Source organism: Sturnira hondurensis, unplaced genomic scaffold (assembly GCF_014824575.4).
Source record: "Sturnira hondurensis isolate 20B ecotype Veracruz unplaced genomic scaffold, ASM1482457v3 Scaffold0024990, whole genome shotgun sequence".
In the NCBI taxonomy this organism is placed as follows: Eukaryota; Metazoa; Chordata; class Mammalia; order Chiroptera; family Phyllostomidae; genus Sturnira; species Sturnira hondurensis.
In genome coordinates this window covers 768,571-793,815 of record NW_028097621.1, presented here as the reverse complement: position 1 = coordinate 793,815, position 25,245 = coordinate 768,571, and the positions used below count along the sequence as shown (strand labels likewise).

At 38.2% G+C, this 25,245-nt stretch overlaps 1 protein-coding gene across 2 annotated transcripts in view; it reads left to right on the top strand.

Moving 5' to 3' along the window:
• RNF115 (ring finger protein 115) overlaps nt 1-25,245 on the top strand; it is a 94,446-nt gene that overhangs the window by 41,978 nt on the left and 27,223 nt on the right. For both annotated transcript variants that reach the window (XM_037039089.1, XM_037039090.1), the window contains 2 exons: nt 354-411; nt 13,923-14,131. In XM_037039089.1, coding sequence (XP_036894984.1) covers nt 354-411; nt 13,923-14,131 — 267 coding nt within the window. The remainder of the gene's footprint in view (nt 1-353; nt 412-13,922; nt 14,132-25,245) is intronic.

Below are 25,245 nucleotides of genomic sequence, written 5' to 3'. Positions count from 1 at the left end.
TTAATGAAACATTATTTTGAGAATCTTGTCTTATTTCTTAGCTTCTTTGAGAATAAATGTTTTTCCTCTTTTGCTAAGTCAAATTTGAATTGCATTGCTGGCTCTGTGGGTCCTTCTTCACTGTAATGGCTCCTCTCCTCAATTTCTTACCTGATCTTTCCTTGATTTTCTAGTTATAGTTTTTTGTAGATTAATCCACATGCAAGTTAGTCATAATTTTCTTTGTGGATGTCATGTTGGAATGAGTTCTTTTTCTTCATTGGAGTTTGTTTTCATTGTCCCATTCTCTATTTGGCTTCTGGAAGAGAAGTTTGTTGCTGGGTATAGAATCACTCATTCCTTTTTCTCTTTAGTTTTTTAGGTGGAGGTGGCAGCCGGATGGACAATACCACATCAACACATTTTGCAGAAGTAAGTTTTCTTTTGGGTGTAGAAATGTTTTAGGTTGAATGTTAAAGTTGTGACATACTATTACTTCATCATGCAGCAGAACTTCAGAATGGATAGGGAAAATTTGGGCAAGAGGAGCCCTTAGAATGGTTTGTTGTTTTCAGCAGCTGGAGCTTTGGCATATTACTTTTGATAAACCCTAGATTGCAATGATAGCCTCTAGCTGTTTTAAATCTGGTTGAGCTTTCAATTGTTTCTGCTGTATTGTGTGTAACAGTGTGAAAATAAAAAGCATGTGCTTTTGAAACAAAAGAGCAGGCTAGAACAGACCAAAATATGGCTCAAGAACTCAAAGCCCCAGAGCCAATAACTCTAAGCAATCAAGAAATAGCCAACCTCTCAGATACACAGTTCAAAATACTGGTGATCAGGATGCTCACAGAACTGGTTGATTTTAATCACAAATCAGAGGAACAAATGAAGGCTAAACTAATTGAAATGAAGGGAAATGCCCAGGAAACCAATAGTGATGGAAAGGAACCTGGGACTCAAATCAAGGGAGTGGACCAGAAGGAAGAAAGAAACAACCAAATAGAAAAGAAGGAAGAAACAAGAATTCAAAACAACGAGGAGAGGCTTAGGAACCTCCAGGACATCTTGAAATGTTCCAACATCCAAATTATAGGAGTACCAGAAGGAGAAGAGAAACAGCCACGAGTAGAAAACTTATTTGAACAAATAATAAAGGAGAACTTCCCCAGTCTGGCAAAGGAAATAGACCTCCAGGAAATCCAGGAAGCTCAGAGAGTCCCAAAGAAGTTCGACCCAAGAAGAAAAACACCAAGGCACATACTGATTACATTAGCCAAGATTAAAATGAAAGAGAGAATCCTAGAAGCATCAAGAGATAAGGGGACAATCACCTACAAAGGAGTGCCCATCAGACTGTCAGCTGATTTCTCAAAAGACACCTTACGGGCAAGAAGGGACTGGAAAGAAGTATTCCAAGTCATGAAATCCAAAGACCTACATCCAAGATTGCTCTATCCAGCAAAGCTTTCATTTAGAATGGAAGGACAGATAAAGTGCTTCTCAGATAAGATCAAATTCAAGGAGTTCATGATCACCAAGCCCTTATTATATGAAATGTTAAAGGGACTTACCTAAGAAAAAGAAGATAAAAAAATATGAACAGTGAAAGGACAGCAAGCTCACAGTTATTAACAACCACACCTAAAACAAAAGCAAACTAAGAGGACAGCTAGATCAGGACCGGAACCATAGAAATGGAGATGACATGGAGGGTTAGCAACAGGGGAGTGGGAGGGGGAGAAGGGGGGAGACGGTACAGAAAATAAGTAGTATAGACAGTAGATAGAAAATAAATGGGGGAGAGGGCAAGAATGGTAGGGGAAATATAGAATCTAAAGAACTTGAGACACGTGGTCATAAACTAAAGGGGGGGCATGGTGGGGGAGGGGGAGTGAAGGGTGGAGGGGAATGAAGAGGGGGAAATAAAACAACTGTAATGGCATAATCAATAAAACATATTTTAACCCCCCCCCAAAAGAAAAACATTTAAAATTTGTTCTGCTTGCTAATCCTAGAACTCTTTGTGATTTAGGGTTTTTTTTCCTGTGTGTGTGATAACACAGGTTATTTCTTATTGATTATGCTTATGCAGAAGGAACTTTGTCTTACTTTTTGTGTTAGTTCTCCATGGAAATAACATTGGTCTGTCAGTTTTATAATGATGACTCACTATAGGAGATGCAGTAAGAAGAAAAATAAATGTATGTAGTCTTTTCCTAACTTGAATAATGCTAAATCTGACTCTTATGACATGAGCTATTTCTTCAGGTATTAAAGTAATTTTGCTGAACTGTAGCCTGTGACTTCATTCTTTAGAGTTTGTAGCCTAGTTTTCTCTCTGTAGTGTTCCCTTGTTACCATGGCTGAATATTTCAGTTTTCTAATTTTTAAACAAAATATTTTGCATTTAAAAATAAAATTTGTCACCCTGCCTGGTGTGGCTCAGTGGATTGAGTGCCAGACTGGGAACCAAAGGGTCACCAGTTCAATTCCCAATCAGGGCACATGCCTGGGTTGCAGGCCAGGTCCCCAGTTGGGGGAGCTTGAGAAGCAACTCCAAAAATTGATGTTTTTCTCCCTCTCCTCCTTCCTCCCTTCCCTTCTCTAAAAATAAATAAAATCTTTTAAAAAATTAAAAAAGTAAAATTTGTTTTTATGATATTATAGAAGTTGCTGGGGTTTTTAAAAAGTTGGCTAACTACTGTATTTTGCTGTGTATAGTATGCACTTTTTTGCCCAAATATTTTTGGGAAAAATAAGGATGTACATTATACATGGGTAGTAGTAAGGGTGCGCCTTATTATATGGGCAGCGCTAAAATGTTGGTGCACACTATACGTGGGGGCGCATTATACATGGCAAAATATGGTAGTCTATATTCAGTGCTTTAACAGCATTCTGCTAAAACTATGGGCAAGAAGCAAATACGGTTGCTTTGCCTGCAAGGAATTTGTAATTTATTTGGGGAAGAAGTGCAAACACATATGAAATCAATAAGAAAATAAGAGTGTAGAATATATAATAAAATTATTATGGTGTCTGTCTAGCACAGTAGGGAGAGATTAGATTAGGTGAGCTACAGTCTTTAAAAGGTCTTGAGGACAAATAATTTAGTGATTTGGAATCAAATTGCCTGAGTTCAAATCTTGGGTCTACCATGTATTTACTACTTATGTAATCTGGGCAAAATCACTTAAAATCTCAGTGTCTCTGTTTTCTCATCTTTAAATTGGGAAAAATAATACCTCATAGGATTGTTGTGAGGGTTGAGTTGAACCTGCTAAGTATGTAGGCCAATGTGTCTGCCATATAGAATGCTTTATAAATTTTAGCCATTGTTAAGACTCTATGTAGAAGGTAAAACTTGTGGGAAAGGTAAAACAAAGGTTCTTAAAGTGCTGGAGCCCCGAAGGTTAGGTAGAATTTCGATGAGCAAAAAAGTGAGAAAAAGATAATATTTATAGGCTGTGAGGTTTTATACTTAGGTTGCTGGGGTGGGGAGGGGAGGCAGAAACTTAGAAAATTATATATAGAAACCAAAGATACTTTTCTGCATTTTATTTGGTAATTCCAACAAAGGGCTTATGTTCAGTTTTGCTCTGTTTTTCAGACAGAGCTGCTTGAAAAGGTTATTTTCTATAGTTAGAGTTTAGTAATCGCTGAATTCCTAAAATACTAGATATATTAGAAAAGGCTTAATTTAAGCAAAATTTCTAATACAATCAGTATTGATTTTTTTAAGTGGATTTGAGGTGGAGAGAGACTAAGTGAGTATGTAGTGAAGGTGGGAAGAGGCTGGTTGCTGGTTAATGTGAGGGTCAGTGGAGAATGAATATAAAAAATGTTGCTAGCAGCCCTGGCTGGTGTGGGTCAGTGGATTGAGCATCGGCCTGTGAACCAAGGGATCGCTGCTTCAATTCCCAGTCGGGGCACATGCTTGGGTTTTGGGCCAGGTTCACTGGTGTGGGGTATGTAAGAGGCAACACGTTGATGTTTCTCTCTCTTTCTTTCTCTCTTTTTTTCCTTCTGTCTAAAAATAAATAAAACCTTTAAAAATAAATGTTGGTAGCAGTTTGTAGAGAGAGGACATTGTTCTGCCAAGGTCTCTGTTAACCTGAGGATTTGAGCCCATGGCTAGCTGAGGGTTTCATTGATTATTGGAAAGCTTCTGACCTGATCTCAGAGTCTCAGCTTAACAAAATGGGTCACTTCAGTGCAGGAGTTGTTGTGGCTGCTGCTTTAGATTAGCAGAATATAAAATAGGTAGATAGATGGCCTTCTAGAAAAAGAACACTCAGCATGCACGAAACGACAGGGTGCTCTGAGCAGTCTAATTTATATTCATTTAGATGAAATTTATCTTGGTAGTTGTATAGCATTATAATGGCAATAAAAAAGGTATTAAAATATATAGAGTTTCCCAATTCTAAGGGCTCCTTTGCATTTTCTTCAGGTTTCATCCTGAGGCATTGATATATACTGAAAGGTATTATAACAACATTAAGGTATTTTTTTAAATGAAGTATCTCATTATCTTATTTTAGCTTTATTTTTAAATTTTTTTTCCAAAAAGTTTTTATTTATTTTTAGATAGAGGGGAAGGGAAGGAGAAAGAGAAGGAGAAAAAAGAAGGATGTATGTGACAGAGACATTGATTGGTTGCCTCTCACAAACCCTCAACTGGGTATGGAGCCTGCAACCCTGCAACCCAGGCAAGTACCCTGACTGAGGATTGAACTGGAAACCTTTGGGTTCACAGGCTGGTGCTCTAGTCTACTTAGCCACACCAGCCAGGGCCACTTCTGAGTACATTATATGGGGCTAAGTATAACGTGATGCCATATAACACAAAGGATAGTACACAAAAGGAAAATTATAAGCCAATTCACTAGTGAATGTAAATACAGAAATTCACCCAAAACACCAGAAATGGAATTCACCAGTACATCATAAGCAAAATTGTATTTGTCCTAAGAATTCAAGGTTGAGGTGGTATTACAGGATAGAAAGCAGTAAAATATTTAAAATACTGAGAGAAGAAAGACTGCCAACCAGAAATTCTATACTTGGCAAAACTATCATTCAAGAACAAGAAAAATTAAAGCATTCCAAGATAAACAATAGTGGAGAGAATTTATTACTAATAAACTTTCCATACATGGCATGCTGGAGGGAGTCTTTTAGGCTCCCTGCAGACCAATTCAATTTACATTTTGGACTAAGACCAAAGAATAGGCATTTTTAATAAACTCTCATAGATTTTTATAAACCAAAAAAAAAGAACAAAGGCCTCATAATGAGAAAATGTTTTACATTGAGCGGATTGATAAAAACTTTAAAAAACAAAATAAGTCTTATGATATTAAGTGCTCCAGGATTTGGAACAGTCCTCTTCATGGATGTGTAAATTGGTACACTCACTTTGGAAAATAATTTTGGGATTTTCTAGTAAAGATGAAGATGTATAAACCCTAGCCTGGTGTAGCTCAGTGGATTGAGCATAGGGTGTAAACCGAAGAGTTGTTGGTTTGATTCCCAGTCAGGGCATATGCCTGGGTTGTGGGCCAGGTCCCCAGTTGGGGCCATGTGAGCGGCAACCCACACATTGATGTTTCCCTTCCCTCTCTTTCTCTTTCCCTTCTTTCTAAAAATAAATAAATACATTTTTTTTTTTTAAAATGAAGATGTATGGACCATATAAAGTTACGCAAACCACTGGCAGAAACTCTTCTATCTCTGCAGCAGAAAACATATGTAGGAATGTTTACATTGGCTGTGAGTAATAACAAAAAACCAGAAACAGTCCATATTTTTATTGAGAGTAGAAAAAAGATTTAAAAGTGTGTGTGAAAATGAGTGTGCCAATGGTGATGCCAAAATATCAAGTATACTTTCATAATTTACAAAGCACATTTTATTTAGGGATGTATACATCTGTAGTAAAACAAAAAAGAAAAGCAAGAAAATGATAAACAGTTGAGTGCAGTGGTTACTCCGAAGGTTGGGAGAGAGAGGGACACAAGTTTCACTGACTTAGGTCATGTGAACTAAAGATGGTTACAAGAATATGTTTTCTTTTTAATACCTTTTTATTTTTCAATTATAATATTTAGACATTTATGTAACTTAAAAAGTGATCACCCCCCAAAACCTAGTACCCATCTGACACCATATACAGTTATTATAATATTTTTTACTATATTCCCTCTGCTGTACTTTACATTCTCATTAAACTGTAAATACCAATTTGTACTTCTTAATCCCTTTATCTTTTTCACCCATCCCGCTAAGTCCCTCTCCCATCTGGCAACTGTCAAAATTTTATCTATGGGTGTGTTTCTGTTTTGCCTGTTCATTTTTTGTTCTTTAGATTTCACATGTAAGTGAAATCTCTGCCCCTCTTACCAGTCTCTGTGTGGCTACTTAGTTGTAAGACTTTGGTTTAGCTAGATTTTAGGCAGCTCTGAGTTTAGGCAGTTCTGATGGTTGTTCTGTACCTTAGCTGTATTTTTTTTTTATGTGGGAGGGAGCAGATACTACATTTACCTATCTGCCATTTGTGTTTTATTATTTTTTAATTTATTGATTTTTTTAAAGGTAGAGAAACATCTATTTGTTGTGCCACTTATTTAAGCATTCATTGGTTGATTCTTGTATGTGCCAGACTAGGTATTGAATCTGCAACCTTGGCTAATGGGGGTGGCACTGTAACCCAGGGTGTCAAACTCATTTTCACAGGGGGCCATATCAACCTTGTGGTTACCTTCAAAGGGCTGAATGTAATTTTAGGACTGTTTAAATATAGCTACTCCTTAACGAGTTAAGCGAGAGCTGGACTCTGCCACCAGGTAGAAACGAGGTACCAGGCCAGATAAAACAAGGGTAGAGGGCTAGATTTGGCCCTCGGGCCTTGTGTTTGCCACCTGTGCTCTAACCAACTGAGCCACCAGGCCATGGCATGTTTTACTTTCTTAATGCCTTATTTATTATGCTATTTTACATGTATCAAATAATGTCAAAGAGCATATAAAATATAAAACACCCATTCTACCATTGGAAAGAATGAAAATATGTGTGTTCTAAGTCAATGCAGACTTTTTTCCCTCCATAGCATTTATCCCTGTCTAACATACACAGTTTTCTTTTTCTTTTTTTGGAAGGTAGGAGCGTTTCTGTCCCTTCCTGCTTGAAAATGAAATCCAAGTTGGTCTGAAGGTTGTTGATTATTGTTAAGCTGAAAATGAAATCCATTAGGGCGGAGGGTTTTTACTACTCTGTTTTTAACATTATTGCACTGCTGTATTCTTACAGTTCCCCATGATTGGGGACATAGTACATGCTCAACAAGTATTCGTTGGTTGGTTGATTGATTGAATGAATGTGTGTATATATGTATGTATATTACAAAACCTAGTGGGTATATATACACAGACATGTATTTAAAGATCTGGAATTCTACACACCAAATTAAACTCAGTGAGGGAGTGGAATCAGGTAGGGATCGGTCACCTCTGAGTGAATAGAGAATATAGTGTACTTTATATTATATATTGTATTTTTGTAATGTAAAGGGGAGGAAACATTTTGAAAACTAACAAGCAGATTGTAAACTGGAAACAAATTAGCAAAAATCAACATTGTTCATGAACCTAAACATACTCTTTAATTTTGAGAATTGATTTGGCAAGTTACTGGATTGAAACTAGACTGGGTTCTGGAATGACCTCAGGATAATGTGCAACTAGGCTGCTAGCACTTTCTATTAGTGTTACTATAGGGGGCTATTGTTAGTATGTATCTCAGAAGAAAGGATCTGTCTGGAGTTGGAGGGCTGTGAACAATTTAAGACATGAACAGTCATGTGCTAAGCATTTTGGTGTCCATGTTATTATCTGTACATTAATTTTTTGTTTTCATTTAAAACAAAAAGACCATGATATGACTAGGATTATATATTTGGTTAGACAGAGTAAAATAAGCAGTGTTTTGTGGAACTCTTGAAGTAACTCGTGTGTAGACAATTGCAATTTAAATTATTTCAGAAGTGATTTGTGTTCTTCCATTCACTCTTTGTTTAGTGATTCTTCAACCAAACCGAACAGTCACACACAAGCCTGTTGTCCCCTCCCTATTCTCCCCACCACAACACCACCCTTTTAGTGATAAAAATATGTACAGTGGAATGGTCTTATCAGACATTCCTGTACTGCTTTGACACAGCTTTGACACTAATCCTTTCTGATATAGCTTCTAAATTAAGAGAAGTATTAAAAAATTTTTTGCACTTGTTAGTATTTTTTTTATTTTTTAATCTTTTAAAAAAAAGATTTCTTTATTTATTATTTTTAGAGGGGAAGGGAAGGAGAGAGGGAGAGAAATACCAATGTATGGTTGCCTCTCATGCATTCCCTGCTGGGAACTGGCCTGCAACCCAGGCCTGTGCCCTGACTGGGAATTGAACTGCAATCCTTTGGTTCGCTCAATCCACTGAGCTACACCAATCAGATATTTTTTAATCTTTATTATATTTCTTCCATTATCATTTAGTACCCTTATAGCCCTGTCCCCCCAGCAATCACCACACTATTGTCCATGACCGTGAGTCCTTTTTCCTTTTTGCTCAATCCCTACACCCCCACTAGCTGTTATCTGTTCTTCGACTATGAGTCTGTCTCTGTTTTGCTTGTTAGTTCAGTTTCTTTGTTAGATTCTACATATGAGTGAAATCATATGGTATTTGTCTTTCTCAGGCTTAATTCACTTAGCATAGTGTCCTCTAGGTCCATCCATACTGTTGCAAAGGGTAAAATTTTCTCTTTTATGTCCGAATAGAATTCCACTGTTTAAATGTCCCATAGTTGTTTTATCCACTCATCTATTGATGGACACATAGGCTGCTTCCATATCTTGGTGATTATAAATGATGCTGCAATAAACATAAGGCTGCTTGTGTTCTTTTGAATTAGCATTTTGTATTCCTTTGGATATATTCCCAGAAGTGAAATTGCTGAATCAAAAGACAGATTCATTTTTAAATTTTTCAGGAATCTCCATACTGCTTTCCACAGTGGCTGCCCCAGTCTGCATTCCCACCAACAATGCAGAAGAGTTCTGTTTTCTCCACATCCTCTCCAGCACTTGTGTTTGTGGATTTATTGTTGATAACCATGCTGACAGGTGTGAGATGGTATCTCATTGTGGTTTTATTTATATATTTTTAAATACATTTCATTGGTTATGCTCCTACAGTTGTCCTATTTTCCTCCCTTTATTCCCTTCTGCCTTGCACAACCCCTCCCACCCATATTCCCCGCCCCCACACACACACACCTTTAGTTTAGGTCCGTAGGATGTACTTATAAGTGCTTTGGCTTCTACATTTCCTATACTGTTCTTAACCACCTGCTGTTTATTTTGTACCTACCATTTATGCTACTTATTCCCTGTACTTTTTCCCCCTTTCTCCCCCTCCCCCTACCCCCACAGCTAACCCTCCATGTGATCTCCATTTCTGTGATTCTGTTCTTGTTCTAGTTGTTTGCTTAGTTTATTATTGTTTTTATTTTAGGTTTGGTTCTTCATAGTTGTGAGTTTGTTGTCTTTCTACTGTTCACAGTTTTGATCTTCTTACATAAGTCCCTTTAACGTTTCACGTAATGAGGGCTGGGTAATGATGAATTTCTTTAACTTGATCTTATCTGGGAAGCACTTTATCTGCCCTTCCATTCTAAATGAGAGCTTTGCTGGATAGAGTAATCTTGGATATAGGTCCTTGCCTTTCAGGACTTCAAATACTTCTTTCCAGCCCCTTCTAGCCTGAAAGGTTTCTTTTGAGAAATTAGCTGATAGTCTAATGGGAACACCTTTGTAGGTAACTGTCTCCTTTTCTCTTGCTGCTTCTAAGATTCTCTCCTCTTTAATCTTGGCTAATGTAATTATGATGTGCCTTGGTGTGTTCCTCCTTGGGTCCAACTTCTTTGGGACTCTCTGAGCTTTCTGGACATCTCTTTCCTTTGCCAGATTGGGGAAGTTCTCCTTCATTATTTTTTCAAATAAATTTTCGATTTCTTGGTCTTCCTCTTCTCCTTCTGGCACCCCTATAATTTGGATGTAGTAGCGTTTAAAGTCCTGGAAGCTCCTAAGCCTCTCCTCATTTTTTAAAAAATTCTTATTTTTTCATTCTGTTCTGGTTGACTTTATTTCTTCCTTCTGGTCTAAAGCATTGATTTGAGTCCTGGGTCCTTCCCTTCACTGTTGGTTTCCTGTACATTTTCCTTTATTTCACTTTTTATAGCCTTCACTTTTTCCTTTATTTTGTGACTATACTCAACCATTTCTGCGAGCATCCTGATTACCAGTGCTTTGAATTCTGCATAGGTTGGCTGTCTCTTCATCACGTAGTTGTACTTTACTGGAGCTGTGATCTGTTCTTTCATTTGGGTCTTTTTTTTTTTTTTTTTGTATCAGCACACCTGTTACATAGTAAGAGACAAAGCCTTAAGTATTCACCAGAGTGGGGCAGCCTACGTTGGCTCCTTGTGATAATATATGTGGAAGAAGGGTCCGAGACGGAACAATGCCGCTTCTTCAGCTCTCTGCTGGTTTTCAGTTACTGCCTCTGCTACCCATAAGCAAATTGGGCGCTTCTGGTGCTGATTCCTGGGTGGGTGGGTTTGTGTACATTCTAGGATCCTGTGGGTCTCTCCAACAAACACTCCCATGAGGCTGGACGTTTCTTCTGCCACCACAACCCTCACAGATTTTTACAGTCAGAGATTTTGAGGCTTTATTTCTCTGCACTGGAACCCTGGATTATGCAGTCTGTTTTGCTTCCCAGTTGTTCCTCTTGGTTTATCTGCACACAAATGTGGGACCATCCGCTCTGCCAGCCTCTGCCTCGCTTTGGCCACCAGCTGCTGCTTTGCTGTGGGTCCTCTGTACCCAACTGCCCATCTTGCTCATCCTACCGGTCTCGATGAATGTTTCTTCTTTAACTCCTTGGTTGTTGGACTTCCATATCATTTGATTTTCTGTCCATTCTGGTTTTTTTTTAAAAATTTGTTGTTATCCTTCTTTTGGTTGTGCAAGGAGGCAGTGTGTCTACCTATGCCTCCATCTTGGCTGGAAGTCTCACTGTGGTTTTAATTTGCATATCTCTGATGATCTGTGACATTGAGCATCTTTTCATATGTCTTGGCATCTGTATGTCCTCTTTGTAGAACTGTCTATTCAGATCCTTCGCTCATTTTTTAAGTGGGTTGTTTGTTTTCCTGGTGTTGATTTCCTGGTGTTGAGTTTTGTAAGTACTTTATAAATTTTGGATATGAACCCCTTATCAGCTGTATCAGCAGATATGTTCTCCTATTCTGTGGCTTGTCCTTTTATTTTGTTCATGATTCTCTTTGCTGTACAAAAACTTTGTAGTTTGAGCCCTGACTGGTGTAGCTCAGTGGATTGAACGCGGGCCTGCAAACCAGAGTACCACGGTTGGATTTCCAGTCAGGGCACATGTCTGGGTTGCAGGCCAGTTCCCAGCAGGAGACACAGGAGAGGCATCCATACATTGATATTTCTCTCCCTCTATCCTTCCTTTTCCCTCTAAAGATAAATAAATACAATCTAAAAAAATAAAAAGCAGGAAAGAAAAAAACTTTGTAGTTTGATGAAGTCCCATTTCTTTATTTTTTTATTTTTTCCCTTGCCTAGAGAGATATAGCTAGTAAAAAATTGCTACAAGTAATGTCTGAGATTTTGCTGCCTATATTTTCTTCTGGGATTTTTATGGTTTTGGGTCTAACATTTAAGTTTTTGATCCATTTTGAATTTATTCTTGAATGTGGGTGTAAAAGGGTGATCTATTTTCATTTTTCTGCATGTATCTGTCCAATTTTACCAACACAATTCATTGAATAAAGTATCTTTAGCCCATTGTACGTGCTTGTTTCCTCTGTTGAATATTAATTTACTATAAAGTTTTGGGTTTATTTCTGGGCCCTCTATTCTCTTCCTTTAATGTATGTATCTGTTTTTATACCAGTACCAGGCTAGTTTGATTACTATGGCCTTGTAGTAAGTGCGGTTGGCTGTTAGGTAGCACGATTTGTCCAGCTTTGTTCTTCTTTGCATCACTGTTGGTATGCAAGGCCTTTTGTGCTTCCATATAAATTTTTGAAATATTCTAGTTCTGTGAAATATGTCATTGGAATCTCGATAGGAATTACATTGAGTCTATAGATTGCTTTGGGGAATATGGACATTTTAATCTTAATGACATTAATTTGTTCTATCCATGAACATGGCATTTGCTTCTACTTATTTGTATCTTCAGTTTCTTTCTTCAATGTCTCTTAACTTTGCAAGTATAGGTCTTTTACATCCTTGGTTAGATTTATCCCTAGGTATTTTGTTCTTTTTTAAGAAATTGTGAATGGGATTGTTTTTCATAATTTTCCTTTTTTAGCTCATTATTGGTATATAAAAATGCAACTGATTTCTGAATATTAATTTTGTATCCTGCTACTTTGCTGAATTCATTGATCAATTTTAGTAGTTTCTTGGTAGAATCTTTGGGAATCTCTGTACAGTGTCATGTCTCCTGTAAATAGAGACAGTTTACTTCTTCCTTTCCAATTTGGATGCCTTTTATTTCTTTCTTCTCATTTGACTGCCATGTCTAGCACTTCCAGTACTGTGTTGAATAAGAGCAGTGAAAGCAGATGTCCATGTCTTGTTCCCGATCTTAAGGGGAACACCTGTAGTTTTTGCCTGTTGAGTGTGATGGTAGCTAGCGGTGCATTTGTCATATATGACCTTTATTATGTTTAGGTTTGTTCCTTCTATTCCCATTTTGCTGAGAGTTTTTATCATAAATGGGTACTGGATTTTATCAAAAGCTTTTTCTGCATCTATTGATATAATCACGTGGTATTTATCCTTCATTTTGTTTATGTGTTGAATCACATTTATTGTTTTGCAGATGTTGTACTGTCCTTGTACTGTCCTTGCTTTCCCAGAATAAATCCCACTTGATCATGGCGGATGACCTTTTTGATGCATGCCGTATTCAGTTTGCCAATACTTTCTGAGGATATTAGCATCCATGTTCTTCAGTGATATTAGCCTATAATTTTCTTTCTTTGTAGTGTCTTTATCTGGAATTAGGATAATGCTGGCCTTGTAAAATTAGTTTGGGAGTCTTCCCTCTTCTTGAATTTTATGAAATAGTCTAAGAAGGAAAGGCATTAGTTCTTGGAATGTCTGGTATGGTTCACCTTTAAAGCCATCTGGTCCAGGGCTTTTGTTTGTTGTGAGTTTTTTCATTACTGCTTCAATTTCATTAGCTATAATAAGAGAAGTATGTTTTAAAAATCTGTCTCTACTTTGTGGTGATGATGCTTTTTTTATAAGTGTGTGAATACATCTGTTTTATTTAAATCTTACTATTTTTTTGTGGAAATGTGGATGTCATTAAAATAAGGGCTATAATGTTGATCTAAATGATTGATTGTGCTTAGTATAGAAGTCCATGATTATCTTTGGCTCATGTTTTTATTGCAAAGGGGTTCAGGCCTTGGCCTATGTGGCTCAGTTGGTTGGAACATGGTCCTGTAGACCAAATGTTGCTTGTTTGATTTCTTGTCAGGGCACATACCCAGGTTGTGGGTTCAGTCACCAGTTGGGGTACATACATGAAGTCAACGAGTCTGTGATTCTTTTTCTCCTTTTCTGTCTAAAAGCAATGAAAAAAAAAGTTCTCAGATGAGGATAAAAAGAAAAAAAAGGTGTTTGGCCATTGGCCTGTAGTTTCTCAATTAAGGAAATTAAGTTTTGCAATATGTAAGGTTTTCCCCCCTTTTCATGCACCTGAAATACTTGTTCTTTCTCTTTCCTCCTTTACTGTTCTTAAAACTGTAATATGGTTTATTTCTGGTTTTTACTAGTTCTGGCGCAATTTGGACCATGCGATGATTATACAAGATTTTAGACCATTTCTAAGTAGCAGTCCACTGGACCAAGATAATAGAGCCACTGAGAGACCCCAAGCTCATACTGACTTCTGGGGACCAAGTCGACCTCCTCGGCTGCCAGTGACTCGGAGATACAGATCGCAAGGAAGTACTCGTCCTGATAGATCCCCAGCTATTGAAGGGTGAGTGCAAAGTTGTTACAAGAGTGGTTTCAATGAAAGAGATATTAGCTTAATCTAATTTTTATAAGGTAGAATGAAGATACATCTAAATTGAATGTCTCTGTACCAAACTTGTATCAGTTAGTGAATGATGATAAAGTCAGGGTGATAAAACAAATGATGTAGGTCTCCAGTTAACATTTTTATTTACATCTCAGAATCGTACAGGTTTGTATATCAGAATTTCAGAATATACTGAAAAGGGATCAAATATATTGCATGACATTAGGATTCAAAAAGACCTCAGCAGATTGGAGCAATGGACTTAATATAAATTTTAATAGGAAAAAAACATAGTCTTGTGACTGCTGAAATCATTCCTGAAACAAGTGTTTATTGAGCCTTTTATTGTACGAGACACTGGGGATACAATGGAAAGCAAAACACCAGTTAGTGGTAGCCCCTCATCTCATGGATCTCATTTAGTAGGGATAATAAAGAAATTGTTAAAATATTTACCATATGGCCCTGGCTGAGTGGTTCAGTTGGTTAGAGCATTAATCCATACACGAAAAGGTTGGGTTTCAGTTCCCGGTCAGGGCACATAACTAGGTTGCAGGTTTGATCCCTGGTCAGGGTGCATATGAAAGGTAACCCTTTGATATTCCTCTCCCTTTCTCTTCCTCTCGCTCTCTCAAATCAATCAATAAACGTACCCTCAACTGAGGATTTTGGGGGGGGGGGTAAGGGGGACATGGTTTTATTCATTGCTGCATTTTCCCACTTTCATTTTCCAGATCCGTTTTCCAATTACATAAATGCGCAATGCTTCTGAAATTGTAAGACGTATTTGTTTCAAAATAGAAACAAACTAGAGTGATATGACACATCACAGGAAACGGGTGGAACTTCAAGCAAGACTCTAAATTGTATCCTTGGAGATACAGGGAAACGGTGTATTCGTAAAACAGGAACAGGATGATAGGGAGAGGGAAGAATGAGGCAAGAGACTTTTCAAAGTGCTGAAAATAACAAAGATGGAAAAGCTGGAAGGGAAAGCTGAGCAACAGACAGAGTTGAAAACTATGGGAAATAATAAAAGAGTTAGAACACTAGTCCCCCACAAATCTGACATCTAACCAATGAGTGTCCCAGAAAGAGCATAAAGAAACTGAAGGTGGGTAATATTAAAGCAATAACATAAGGAGTGGAGGCAGAAGACACAAGTCCTCAGATTTAAAGTTCTCGGCACAGTTACAGAACAGTCACAGGAACAGAAAGCCTAGCCCAGGGAACACAGACAGTAATATTGTAACAACTCTGCCTGGTGCCAGGCGGGCATCAGAAACATTGGAGGGATCAGTTTGTAACCTATAAGAATGTCTACCCTGCCCTGGCTGGTGTGGCTCAGTGGATTGAGCACTGGCCTGTGAACCAAAGGGTCACCAGTTTGATTCCAAGCTGGGACAAATGCTTGGGTAGCAGGCCAGGTCCCCAGTAGGGGGTGCATGAAAGGAAACCACACATCAGCACCTGTCTTTCTCCCTCCCTTTCCCCTCTCTAAAAACAAACAAACAAAATCTTTATTTTAAAAAAAAAGTCTATCCTTTGTGTTGTACACCTGAAACTAATACAAAACAGTGTTGAATGCAGACTGCAATTGGAAAATAAAACACCGTGGGTAGGGAGATAATAAAATGTAAATATTTACTTATATAATTAGTATATGTAATTCTTACAAAACACGGAGAAATGCAGTCTGAGGAAGATTCCATTGGTTTCAAAGATGCATTTCTTTTTTCAAAATTTAAAAAAAATTTATTGTTCAGGCTATGACAATTGTTCCCACTTTTTCTTCCTTTCCCCACCTCCACTCATCCTCTCCTCCCCTTCAGTCAATCCCGATATCGTTGTCCATGTCTGTGGGTCATGCATAAATGTTCTTTGGTCAGTACCTTCACTTTCATCCAGCCCTCTCTGATGCATTTCCTTTTTTTTTCTTTTTTAGATTTTATTTATTTATTTTTAGACATAGGGGAAGGGAAGGAGAAAGACAGGGAGAGAAACATCACGGTGTGGCTACCCCCAGCATGCCTCCCACGGGAGACCCAGCATAAAACCCAAGTCTGTGCCCTGATGGGGAATGAAACTGGCCGGTGATCCTTCTTTTTGGAGGCAGGTGCTCAATTCACTGACCCACTCCATCTGGGTCAGAGATGTATTCCTTTTTTAAAATATATTTTGTTGATTATGCTATTACAGTTGTCCCATATGCCTCCCTGCATTCCCCTCTACCCTGCACACTCCCTCCCACCCCAGTTCCCTCCCTCCTTTAATTATGTCCATGTCATAAGTTTTTTAGCTTCTACATTTCCCATACTATTCTTGCCCTCCCCCTGTCTATTTTCTACCTACTGTCTGTGCTACTTATTCTCTGTACCAAAAAGTTATGGCTCAAACAGAAGAACAAATAAAAGCTCCAGAAGCTCTCCCCTTCGCCCCCTCCCGCCCCCCTGTTTCTAACCCCCCATGTGGTCTTCATTTCTATGGTTCCACTCCTGATCTAGCTGTCCCCTTGGTTTGCTTTTGTTTTAGGTGTGGTTGTTAGTAACTGTGTGTTTGCTGTCCTTTCACTGTTCATATTTTTCATCTTCTTTTTCTTATATAAGTCCCTTTAGCATTTCATATAATAAGGGCTTGGTGATGATGAACTCCTTGAACTTGACCTTATCTGAGAAGTGCTTTATCTGTCCTTCCATTCTAAATGAAAGTTTTGCTGGATAAAGCAATCCTGGCTGTAGGTCTTTGGATTTCATGACTTGGAATACTTCTTTCCAGCCCCTTCTTGCCTGTGAGGTCTCTTTTGAGAAATCCACTGACAGTCTGATGGGAACTCCTTTGTAGGTGACTGTCCCCTTATCTCTTGCTGCTTCTAGGATTCTCTCCTTCATTTTAAGCTTGGGTAATGGGATTATGATGTGCCTTGGTGTGTTCCTCCTTGGGTCCAACTTCTTTGGGACTCTCTGAACTTCCTGGATTTCCTGGAAGTCTATTTCCTTTGCCAGACTGGGGAAGTTCTCCTTTATTATTTGTTCAGATAAGTTTTTCACTTGTTGGTCTTCCTTTTCCCCTTCTGGTACCCCGATAATTTGGATGTTGGAATGTTTCAAGATTTCTTGGAGATTCCTAAGCCTGTCCTCATTTTTTAAATTTTTTTTCTTCTTTTCTGTTTGGTTGATTCTTTCTTCCTTCTGGTCCACTCTATTGATTTGAGTCCCAATTTTCTTCCCATCACTATTGGTTCCCTGTGCATTTTGCTTCATTTCACTTAGTGTAGCCTTCATTTTTTTCATCTAATTTGTGACCAGAATCAACCAGTTCTGCGAGCATCCTGATCACCAGTGCTTTGAACTGTGCATCTGATAGGTTGGCTTTCTCTTGGTCACTCAAAAGTATTGGCTCTGAAGCTTTTATTTGTTCTTCTGTTTGAGCCATAACTTTTTGGTCTTGTCATTCCTGTTAATGAAGTGAGTGGTGGAGCCTTAGGTGTTCACCATGGCAAGGAAACCCAGTTGCTGGGTTGTGATGGTGTATGTGGGGGCAGGGTCAGAGAGGGAACAGTGGCACTTGCTTCACTCTCTCATATTTCAGACCCTTCTGCTGCTTCCCACAAGCAAATTTGGCCCTTCTAGTGCTGGTTCCTGTGTGGGTGGGCTTGTGTATGTTCTAGGACCCTATGGGTCTCTCCAACAAACTCTCCTGTGAGACTGGCACCTCAATCCCCACAAGTGTTTGCAATAGGTGCTTTTAGGCTTTATTTCTTGTTGCTGGGACCCTGGGTTGCCTGGTCTGTATCACGGCCCGTTTTTGCCTGGTTTATCTGCACACGAAGGTGTGAACGAGGTCAGCCAGCCACCTTATGTGCCTCACTGGGTCTGCGCATTTCCTCCCTGTACCCGGTTTGCCAGCCACCACTTTTTTCTGCCCTTTCCACCAGCCACTGATTTCACCCCTGTTACCGGTCTGGATGAGTGGTTGTCAGATTTCCATACAGTTCAGTTTTCTGACAGTTCTGGTTGTTGTTTTGTTTCTAAATTTTTGTTGTCCTTAATTTTAGTTGTGTGAGGAGGCACAATATGTCTACCTATACCTCCATCTTGGCCAGAAGTCCAACTGAGGATTTTTTTTTAAACTCTTTACCATATGTGTAGGATTGTGCTTCATGCTTCATTTGCTTATCTCATTTAATCCATATGAATTAGTAGCTGCTATTGCTGTTCTCTTTTTATGTAAGAATAAACTAAGACTCGGTGAAATTAAGTAAATTTGGTGGATGCAGGCACTCAGGGGTACATGAACCTAGGGCTGCACTATCTTATATCACAGTCATTAGCCACATGTGCTTATATCAGTTTACATTACAAGTTAATAAAACTCAAAATTATTCAACCACACTAACCACATTTCAAGGACTCAGTAGCCGCAGACATCTAGCAGTCCACATTTCAAAGCACAGATTATAGAATATTTTCGTCATTTTACACTTCTTTTTGGGCAATGTTTTCTAGAGCCTGCCCTTGTCCTATGCACACACCTTCTAGATTTTACTATTATTTTATTTTATTTGGTTTATCACACATCCATACAGCTACTTGTCCATTAGTTTTCTTATGACATTCCTTCTTAGGACAGTTATAGGATATGGGAATCCAATTTAATGGGATTACCTAGGACAAAGGCCAATGAAATATTAGATTGTTTTAGTAACTTCTGTGTTCAGAGGTGAATCTACTGTGTCCTGTGCCAGTCAAATTGCCTATAGATTATCCCTGACTGGTGTGGCTTAGTTGGTTGGGCATCATCCTGCAAAGCAAAAAATTGCTGGTTTGATTCTAGGTTGGGTACATGCCTGGGTTGCAGGTTTGGTCTCTGGTTGGGGCATGTATGAGAGGCAACTGGTTCCTGTTTCTCACATCAGTGTTTCTTGCTCTGTTTCCCCCTCCCTTTTCTAAAAATAAATATATAAAAATCTTTATATTACCTGTAAATTACTTTCCCTTCTCTGCCGGGTGTAGTCACCATTGTTGAACTCATCTTACAGTTCCTCTAAACGTTTACCTCTTGTGCCCCTTTTTTCTCCAACCACCAAAAATACTGCCAGTTTTGGAATAGTGCTGTTGTCAGTCTACTTTTCCTTGTTCCTACATTACAGTGTGGTAATGTACTGCTGGGGGAAAATCATTTAAATGAGTGCATTGTTGTCCCTTCAACTGGTAAAGCGCACTTAATTTTTATTAGATGGTTAGTACTTTTCATTAGTTTTTTAATTTCCATTCTCCTCACAAAATATTTTGAAGTACCACAATTTTACTCTCTAAATTTTCTATCCAGTAGCTGATTTCAGCAGCTGAGTTGTATTCTTCATTATGAAAATTGGTGCCTTAGGCATGAACTTGCCAAATTCCTGTGCCCAACTTCTTCTGTACCAATATTTATTTCTCCCTCTAGTCTCTTCAGATAAGGTATCCTTTTTGGGGATGGGGGGTAGTAACTCTATCAGTCCATATTTCTAATCCATTCCTTTGACCTATTTATCCTGGGATTTCATTTCATTCATTTTCTTCTTCCTGCTCCTTTCCTTTTGTCTCTTAACTGTTTCTTATTTGATCATATTTCTCGCCTGATCATATTTCTCGCTTCCCACCCCCCCCCAACACACATATACTTTAGCTCCGTGGTTTTCAATTCTGGTTATACATTAGTGTCACTGAGGATTTATTTTATTTAATTTTTAATTTCACCTGAGTATATGTTTATTGATTTGAGAGAGATAGAAATTTATTTATTTATTCATTCATTCATTCATTCATTTATTTATAGAGATTTTATTTATTTATTTTTAGATAGAGTGAAGGGAGGGAGAAAGAGAGGAGAGAAACAACAATGTGTGGTTGCCTCTCACATGGCCCCCAGTTGGAGATCTGGCCCACAACCCAGGCATATGCCCTGAGCAGGAATTGAACCGGCAACCCTTTGGTTCACAACCCATGCTCAATCCACTGAGCTACACCAGTCAGGGCTAGTTACTACTACCCAATCTTAATTCCTTCCATTTCCAATAACATTTTCTCATCTCATTATTTATATACTACTATAAAGTAGTTTATGAATTTCACTAAAATCTGTAATGACCTTCTGTTGGATTGACCAAAAAGTTCACTTAATTTTTTTCCATATGACAGCTCTAGCAGTGCTTAGTTGTCTTTAACTTCATTCAAAACAATTTTGTTAGATTTTATTGTGACAGCTGTCATACCAGTGTACATTTAAAGAAAAACTTATCAAAATTGGTGAAGTTTTGTGCAGCCATTGTAATATTGAAGATAGAAGAAAATATGTAACATTTCCGGCATATTGTGCTTTATTATTTCAAGGAAGGTTGAAATGCAAAAAAGATTTGTGGAGTGTATGGAGAAGTTACTCTGACTGATCAAATGTGTCAAAAGTGGTTTAAGAAATTTGTTGGTACTGTTGACATTTTAGCCAAATAATTCTTTTGTGTGGGGCTATCTTATGCATTGGAAGATATTTAGCAGCACTAGATAGTAGCCTCTACCCACTAGAAGCCAATAGCAGGAGATAGCCAGCATATTCAACATATCCAAATCAATAAAGTTGTTGGTGAAAATGGGAGACTTCTGCTAAGATGGAGGCGTGGGTGGAAATACTGTGCCTTCTCCCACAACCAAGTTTAAAGACAACAAAGTTTTAGTAACAAAAACGCAGCCAAAACACAGAAAATTGAACTATACGGAAGTCCAACAACAACGAACCATTCAGCCAGACCAGTAAGAGGGGAAGAGCCAGCAGCAGAGCAGGGTCAAAGGAATGATCCCTGGACCTAGGCGCACAGGCAGACCCAGTGAGGGTGCAAGGCGGCAGGCTGACCGCAGTCACACATTTGCGTGCAGATAAACCAGCAGAGGAGCGAGCAGTGAGACAGACCCCACAGGCCCCGGCGGCTGGAAGCAGCAGAAGGGACCTCTATTGCCCCTGACCCCACAACCCAGTGACTGAGTTGCCCCACCCTGGTGAACACCTAGGGCTCCACTCATACGTAACAGGCACGAACACACCAAAATATGGCTCAAGAACTCAAAGTTCCAGAGCCAATAACTCTAACCAACCAAGAAATAGCCAACCTCTCAGATACACAGTTCCAAATACTGGTCATCAGGATGCTCACAGAACTGGCTGATTTTAGTCACAAATCAAAGGAACAAATGAAGGCTAAACTAATTGAAATGAAGGGAAATGCACAGGAAACCAATAGTGATGGAAAGGAACCTGGGACTCAAATCAAGGGGGTGGACCAGAAGGAAGAAAAAAATGACCAAACAGAAAAGAATGAAGAAACAAGAATTCAAAAAGATGAGGAGAGGCTTAGGAACCTCCAGGACATCTTGAAACGTTCCAACATCCGAATTATAGGGGTACCAGAAGGGGAAGAGAAACAGGCATGAGTGGGAAACTTATTTGAACAAATAATAAAGGAGAACTTCCCCAGTTTGGCAAAGGAAATAGACTTCCAGGAAATCCAGGAAGCTCAGAGAGTCCCAAAGAAGTTGGACCCAAGTAGGAACACACCAAGGCACATCATAATCCCATTACCCAAGCTTAAAATGAAGGAGAGAATTCTAGAAGCAGCAAGAGATAAGGGGACAGTCACCTACAAAGGAGTTCCCATCAGACTGTCAGCTGATTTCTCAAAAGAGACCTTACGAGCAAGAAGGGGCTGGAAAGAAGTATTCCAAGTCATGAAATCCAAAGACCTGCATCCAAGATTGCTCTATCCAGCAAAGCTTTCATTTAGAATGGAAGGACAGATAAAGTGCTTCTCAGATAAAATCAAATTCAAGGAGTTCGTCATCTCCAAGCCCTTATTACATGAAATGTTAAAGAGATTTATCTAAGAAAAACAAGATAAAAAATATGAACAGTGAAAGGGCAGCAAACTCACAGTTATTAACAACCACACCTAAAACAAAAGCAAACTAAGAGGACAGCTGGATCAAGAGCAGAACCATAAAAAAGAAGATCACATGGAGGGTTAGCAACAGGGGAGTGGGAGGAGGAAAAGGGGGAGAAGGTACAGAAAATAAGTAGCATAGACAGTAGGTAGAAAATAGATAGAGGGGAGGGCAAGAATAGTAGGGGAAATATAGAATCTAAAGAACTTGAGACACTTCATAAACGAAAGGGGAATGGTGGGGGAGGGTGTGTGTAGGGTAGAGGGGAATGAAGGGGTGAAATAGAACAACTGTAATGGCATAATCAATAAAATATATATTTTTTAAATAAATAAAAAATTAAGTTGTTGGTGAAAGTGAAAACTGTCTTATGGACTTTTTGGCCAACCCAGTAGATGCAAACTCGGTGGCTACTTTAAATTTTTTATTGTATGGGTTGAATTCACTGAATTCAATATTTTTGGTTCTTTTTTCTCTCCTCTTGAAATCCTTTTCTTCTTTGACTTTGATGATACTACCTTTTTTTTCATTTGCCTCTTCTGTGACTTCCTTCTTGTGGATATTTCCCAAATATTTGTTTTCCCAAGATATTTCTTTTATTCTGCTTTTATTCTTATTCCATAACAGCTTTCTTAACTTTAGGATTATTGGCATTTGGGGTTGGATAATCCTTTCTGTTGCACTGTCTGTACATGGTAGTGTGTTTAACAGCATCTGTGGCCCTTTACTACCATTTGCAGTAACCACTTCTTTACCCCTACCCTCCTATTAAGATGAGCAAATAATGTCCCTTGTTGAGAACCACTGCTCTATAAGCTCTGGCCATTCTTATTCTGTTGTAGTTCTAGTAATTACCTGTATACCAGATTTATATTTTTACCTTTTATCTTTTTACCTTTCCCCCTAAGTTGAGACTTGTATGTGTAGTCTCCTTAAACATTTCCATCTGGATGTTCCACAGATACTCCAAACTCACTAAGATCTTTTCTTCTGAATATGATCTTTTTTCCTTATTTCCGATTTTAATTGGAGGTACCACCCTGTACTCAGTTTAATCTTATCTTTGTGTAGGCATTAACCTTATCTAGGCATTAACCCTATATGTGTCTCTATCTAGGCATTAACCTTATCTTTGTCTCATCTAAGTTCTCATAAGCATACATCCAATAAGTCATTGAGTCTAATTTTCATTTCTTATTTCTCTACTCTAAGTTTCTCCCTAGTTCACATCCACATTTTTTCTTGCTTGCCTGAACTGTTGCATTAGATATCTGACTCTTCTGTCTCCTTCAGAGCTTTATCAATCTTGAATTTACTCCCATATTACCCTTGCGGGATGATCTACCTAAATTTTCAAATTATGTCATCACTTTGCTTCATAAAATCCTTTGTTACAGGATCCATAATGTAATAAATAGAGCCATCTTGTTTTTGAATCCTCCCAATCTCTGCAGGCTTGTTTCCTGTTGCTACTGCTTTTCTTTTATTCCACCAGTACAAAACTTAGAGTTATCTACATATATCACGCTGTTTCATGCTTCTATATCTTAATCTGTTTTCTCTGGCAGAAATACCTCCACTGTTTTCTTGACCCAATCAAATCAGTTCTTGACTGAATTCAGAAAATCTCCCATGATCTGAGAGATTGTGTGAAATGCATTTTCTTTGTGCTCTCCGAAAAGTACTTACGCATTTCTCCATCATAGTTCTAACTATGCAATTGAAGTTATATTATTAGCCAATAGCATCAGGAAGCATACTGTGCCAGGCTTTGCATCCATTAGCTGATTTAATGTTTTGAACAACCCTATGAAGTAAGTACTACTGAGAAGAATTGAGATTCTGCTTTATTAGAATCTATATTAGTTATCTGTTGCATAAGAAATTACTCTAAAACTTGGTGACTTGAAACAGTAATTAATGTATTATCTCTCACAGTTTCTTCGGGTCAGGAATTTGAATAGGATATGGGGAGATAATTTGTCTCTTCTGTATTATGTCTTAGGACCACAGCTAGAAATACATAAAGATTGAGGGCTGGAATCATCAATAGGATTATTTGCTTGCATGAATTATATGTTAATACCAGCTGGTGACTAGGGTTCTAATTATGCTGTCAGCTGGAAAACCCACACATGACCTTCCTTAGTTTTAAGAATTAAGGCTATTTTCTCTTTTAAGATGCCCATTTAGTTGGATTTCTGTGATTGTTTCTTCATTCAGATTAAGTAGCTGGGTGAGAATATTAAATAAATGTTGTATCCTCAGTGTATCACAACTGAGGGGCACCAAATGTCAGCTTGTCCCATCATGGGTAATGTTACATTTGACCATTTGGTTAAGGTATTATCTGCCAAATTTTTCTTACACAGGTAAAGAAAAATTTCTCTTTTCTAATTAATAAATTAAATCTGGAGTGATACTTGGAGACTGAATATCTTTTGTCCTAATAGTTTTTCACCTAATGATACTAACATCCATTAATGATTCTTGAATTAATACTATAATGGCTGTAAAATAATTTTTCCATTTTTATGATTCCTTCTATAGACAATACAGTCTCTTGTAAAAATAAGAGTTTTTGTCTTTTCCCTGCCTTACCTTATTTGTCTCTTTGTTGACTTATTTGTGTTAGCATGGACTCATGGAGTCCATTTTATTTTAATTATTATTCATTTTGATGTTTAAATAATCCCAATTTGGTCAGAGTAATTGGATCTAGGCATTTTAGGCAGCAGCACTTGTTCACAGCTCTTAAATTAATAAGAGTTAGGGCATCAGAGCAAAGTAATCAGCCTGTGTTTCTCTAATTATTAGCTTGATAATTTCTGGCCTGTTGGACAAATATAGTTTTCTGCTGGCATTCCTTTAATGGAAATAAAATACTTTCAAGAAAAATTTTTTCTAGTTGCCAAATAAGAATGGAAAGAGTTAACCTAATTTGTTCTTTCTATTTTATTGATTGCTTAAAAACACAGAGTGAATGCCTTTTGGTAATCTTATATTCTGTCTGCAATCTAAGAAGGAGAGGATAACTAACATTTATCAAATGCCTAGAACTTTTCTAGGCTGTATACACTGTTTTCATATAGCCCTTGATCTGGG